Source organism: Rhinopithecus bieti, unplaced genomic scaffold (assembly GCF_001698545.2).
Source record: "Rhinopithecus bieti isolate Rb0 unplaced genomic scaffold, ASM169854v2 scaffold_1295, whole genome shotgun sequence".
In the NCBI taxonomy this organism is placed as follows: Eukaryota; Metazoa; Chordata; class Mammalia; order Primates; family Cercopithecidae; genus Rhinopithecus; species Rhinopithecus bieti.
Window position 1 is genome coordinate 5,166,712 of NW_016803880.1, and position 5,101 is coordinate 5,171,812.

The 5,101-nt window shown below is 42.1% G+C and overlaps 1 protein-coding gene across 1 annotated transcript in view; it reads left to right on the forward strand.

Moving 5' to 3' along the window:
* Positions 1-1,791, forward strand: part of MRPL39 (mitochondrial ribosomal protein L39) — a 120,032-nt gene extending 118,241 nt beyond the window's left edge. The window contains exon 10 of the mRNA XM_017856528.1: positions 1,714-1,791. Within this exon, the coding sequence (XP_017712017.1) occupies positions 1,714-1,776 (63 nt within the window). The 3' untranslated portion in view covers positions 1,777-1,791. The remainder of the gene's footprint in view (positions 1-1,713) is intronic.
* Positions 1,792-5,101: the final 3,310 nt, after the last annotated feature.

Here is a 5,101-nt window from a genome sequence, read left to right on the forward strand (position 1 = left end):
GTATTGGGGTGGGAGTTACCCGATTTTCCAGGTGTTGTGCGTCTCAGTTCCCCTTGCTAGGAAAACGGATTCCCTTCCCCCTTGCACTTCCAGGTGAGGCGATGCCTCGCCCTGCTTCAGCTCTCGCTGGTCAGGCTGCAGCAGCTGACCAGCACCGATTGTCCGGCACTCCCTAGTGAGATGACCCCAGTACCTCAGTTGAAAATGCAGAAATCACTGGTCTTCTGTGTCACTCGCACTGGGAGTTGGAGACTAATCCTGTTACTTTTGTATTTTTATTTTATTTTTTAAAAATTGAAGTTCAGGGGTACATGTGCAGGATGTGCAGGTTTGTTACATAAGTAAACGTGTGCCATGGTGGTTTCCATCCCCTGGGTATGAAGCCCAGCACCCATTGGCTATTCTCCTTGATGCCCTCCCTTGTCCCACCCCCTACCTCTGACAGGCCCCAGTGTATGTTGTTCCCTTCCATGTGTCCATTTATTCTCATTATTTAGCTCCCACTTGTAAGTGAGAACATGCAGTATTTGGTTTTCTATTCCTGCATTAATTTGCTAAGGATAATGGCCTCCAGATCCATCCATGTTCCTGCAAAGGACATGATGTCATTCCTTTTTATGGCTGCATAGTATTCCATGGCATATACGTACCACATTTTCTTAATCCCATTCCTTTTTTCTCCACAACTTCACCAGCATCTGTTGTTTTTTGACTTTTAATGATAGCCATTCTGATTGGTGTGACATAGTATCTCATTGTGGTTTTGATTTGCATTTCTCTAATGATCAGTGATATTGAGCTTTTTTTCATATGTTTGTTGGCTGCATGTGTGTGTTCTTTTGAGAAGTGTCCATTATGCTATTTTGAAGAGCAATGTTGTTGGCCCTAGGTTTAAAGAGTTTTATTGCGAACTTGAGACTTCTTAGAAATAGATCCCCTGCAGAAGTTGGTTTCTGAAGAAAAAATAACATTAAACAAATATACATTTCAGCAGTTCTGGCCCAATATTGTCTTCGGAACAAGAATACATGTTGAGGCCCACAAATCATATATTTAAATATTTTAAAATTGTAACTCAAACTAGTAATCTGTTAAATAAAATCTGTTCTGTTCTCTTATCTTGACAAATATACCTTTATATTGACCTGGGAGGCTATGTGCAAATTTATGACTCTCAAGCTTCTCAGAGTTCTCTGATAAAATGTGGCAGCTTGGGGAAAACGGAGCCCGGACCCTGCCTTCTCCCCTTTCTCCCCACCACTAGGCTCCTCTTGTACTGAGAGAGGTCACCCTCTATGTGTATGGACACTCCAGGTCATACTCCAGAGCTGTGTCCGTAGTCCTTAAATACATACAGCAGTTCCTTAGCCACTCCTCTGGCCCGGGATGGGCAGATGGCCAGTGTCATCCACTTTTAGGAGGCACACCTGGTGAAACATTCCATTCCAGCCTTGGAAGCGGGTTCAACGATGCCTGGGCAGTGAAATCCAGGGTCCAGATTCCCAGAGCAGGGTCTACGAGAGGAGGCACAGCTTCCGCATGAGCAAGTTTGACTCCATAGGCTTCTTGCTTTCTGGTGAGGAGTGTAGCAGGAAGGGTGCTAGAGTGAGCACAGGGCACAGAACAGGGGGACCTCTTGTCCAGGTCATGGGCAGTACTGCCTTGAGCCATGGGTGTGCAGGAATTCAATTCGATTTTTTCTTTTCTGCACAGGTTCAGCAGCCAGAGTCCTATCCTGTACTTCTCTTCACGTTGCAGACATCCACAAAAGAGTGAGACCGTTTTGGGCTGGATGGAAGAGCAAATGTGTGGGAGGCACGGAGGTTTGTGTATAAATGTGGTGAGTGAGGCCAAGGAGGACTTATGGACTTCTGCCAGGAGGAATTAGGAGGCTGAGCAAGACAGACCGCCTAGTCAGTGTGCAGGCATTGGACTGTGCTATGTGAGATTGATAACATTTGGCTCTTGTCTAATGAGCCCACCTGGCCACAATTGAATCTAGTCTAATCTAGTGATTAGCGGGTACCCATGTGTAGGTTATCCATAAGAATTCTCAAATACTGAAGAAGCTTAAAAAGTGTGTTAAACAGTCCTTTCTGCCCAGAGATCAAAGGAAGGAGAAAGATCTATATTGGATGTCCTGATCTATCCTTCAGTCTCAATGGATTCAGCTCCCTTGGAAATGCTTTTTTGTGCATGAGCAATCACTTGTATGTGAGACTTTCTGAGTCATTGATTAGTGCAGGTTTGCATCATCAGATACAGCTTGAAACCAATCTTTAGAATGTTTCTCAGTCATCTTTTTGTGATTTTATTATGGCAAGAATTTACATTCCTTCCCCGCCCCATGACTGGTATGTGTGTTCTAGGAAAAGTTGGCATTGGTTCTATCTGGATGTATTGATGTTGCCATTTTGGGGGAATATCCAGTGCCAGAAAATGCCTGGAACACCCTGATCCAGTGGGAGGGTGTTAAACCCTAATGGGTCTATGCCATTGTCAGTGTTCAGCAGGCCAGATGCCTTTGGAGGAAGAAGGTCAGGGATTTGGACCCTTGGGGTTAACTACCACTCAATAATTTCCTACAGAGACTCACTTCTGTCTACTGATTACATTCCCACTGCCACTTTGCACTAAAGTACAAGTGCAGATTAAGTGAGTCATTCAGATGGTTGCAACAGCGTACTACTGCAGGGGTAGCTGGTCTTCTGAACTGAGCTTGGGATATTACTTTACTTACTTTTTTTTTTTTTTTTTGAAACAGGGTCTCACTCTATCACCTAGGCTGCAGTGCAGTGGTACAATCACAATTCACTGCAGCCTTGACCTCTTGGGCTCAAGCAGTCCTCCTACCTCAGCCTCCTGAGTAGCTGGGACTACAGGTGTGAGCCACCAGCCTGGCTACTTTTAAATTTTTTGTAGAGACAGGATCTCACTATGTTTCCCAAGCTGGTCTTGAACTTCTGGCCTCAAGCAATTCTCTTGCCTTGGCTTCCCCAAATTCTGGAATTACAGGCATCAGCCACCAGAAATGGCCCACTTTATTTACTTCTGTGATGCCTATACATTGTGTTATCAATGAAACTTGACATTCTATAACTGAGACTGGTCTCTGTTTTTAATTAATTTCTTTTTTTGTAATTCCAGGGCTGCCACTAAGATTCAGATTCTGCATTTTGGGCATCAGAACTAGTTTTTTTTTTTTTTTTTTTGAGGAAATATGCTATATATGCTGGCATAGGGATGGCAATGCAGCCTATGCATGTGTGTTCATGGGAGTGTGCACACTTGTGTACATATTTGCATGTGTACCATGTGGTTGCCCCTGGAATCAATAAGGGAAATTCAAGGTGGGGTTGGGGAAGGAAGTATCTCAATGGCTTACAGAGTATTGGGAAATATAGAGTTTTTCAAAATAGAGGAGGATGGCTTGCACATAGCAGCTTCCTGGCCATTCCCAGGGGAAATTAAAATCCAACAGAAGAATCATAACATATTCCTTCTTTTAGTTCTCCATTTTTTCCCTTTATTTGGACATGAAAGAGTAGAAAAGAGAATTATTTTCTATTTTGCAATTTACAGCTCCTAAATATTCAGAGTAGAGTGGGCAGTCATATAATTGTTGTGACTGAGAATGACAATATTTTTCTGATTGAAAACATCTCTCAGTTGGCAAATATAGTGCTGGAAGTTTATACCACTGTGCCACTTCTGAACTGAATTCTGCTTAAAGCAGAATTCAGAAGGCTCTGTTAAAATCAGAAATGTTATCTGAAAATATTCACTCATTATTACCTATTAGAAAGGATTACACTTTTTTTTTCACATTAAGTGAAATGAAACATAGCACAAGTAAATTTTGTAAAGATTCAAAGGAGAGGATCTATGATGGGGAGAAGCCTGGATGGAGTATTTTTCAGGGAGGGCTTTGAATTACCAGGGGCTAAGTTGTGTGCATTCGAGTCCTGGGGAGAAAGAGGTGGATGCACTTTGAAGAAAATTGAGGAAAAATTGAACAGAATTTCAATTTTTTTGTCCAGAGTAAACCTCGGATATTTAACTTATTGTATTTTATTGCTAGCTATTAATGCTTTCTATATGCTAAGCATTCAAAGTCCTTTACTTAAAACCTTCAATTACAAGGTGGGTACTATTAAAATCATCCTTATCATACCAGTGAGAAAACAGGAAGGAAGAAGTGATTTTCCCAGGTGCTGTAGGTAGCCATGATTTGAATCTAGGCATTCTGCCTCTAAGTCAGCAGTCAAAGCTACACCTGACGTCTGTGATGCATGTGAAAATACACAGGTGTTGGCCAGGCGCGGTGGCTCACGCCTGTAATCCCAGCACTTTGGGAGGCTGAGGCAGGCAGATCACAAGGTCAGGAGATTGAAACCATCCTGGCTAACACAGTGAAACCTCGCCTTTACTAAAAATACAAAAAAATTAGCTGGGCTTGGTGGCGGGCGCCTGTAACCCCAGCTACTTGGGAGGTTGAGGCAGGAGAATGGCATGAACCCTGGAGGCAGAGCTTGCAGTGAGCTGAGATCGCGCCACTGCATTCCAGCCAGGGCGACAGAGTGAGACTCCATTGGAAAACAACAACGACAACAACAACAGAAATACACAGGTGTCACAAATGTCAGGATTCAGAGAGGAGCATAATTGCGCTTATTCCTTTATCTTGATCTTTTTTTTTCCAGAAAACCTTATGCTGATGACCAAGATGTGTATTTTGGTTGTTTTAAATTTGTCTGCATGCATTCTTACCATTATCTAATCACCATCTTCACTTGCTAGGATGACATTCTTCTCTAGTGCAAAATTCATACATTCATTCCTGTGGGGAACATGATATGCTGCTCTCTTTTATTTAGTTTCTAATATATGAACATGAAAGAGCTTGTGGACTATTTTGCAATGCTTCTGTTTACAAATGATGCATATTTCTAGACAAAATAAGACAGAAACTATAATTTAGTAAAGATTTATTGAGCATCTACTATGTTTTAGGCATTATAGTAAGCACTTTGTAAGTATTTTCATGTTTAATCCTTGCCACTAACCTATGAAGTAGCTACTATTATCACCTTCATTTTAT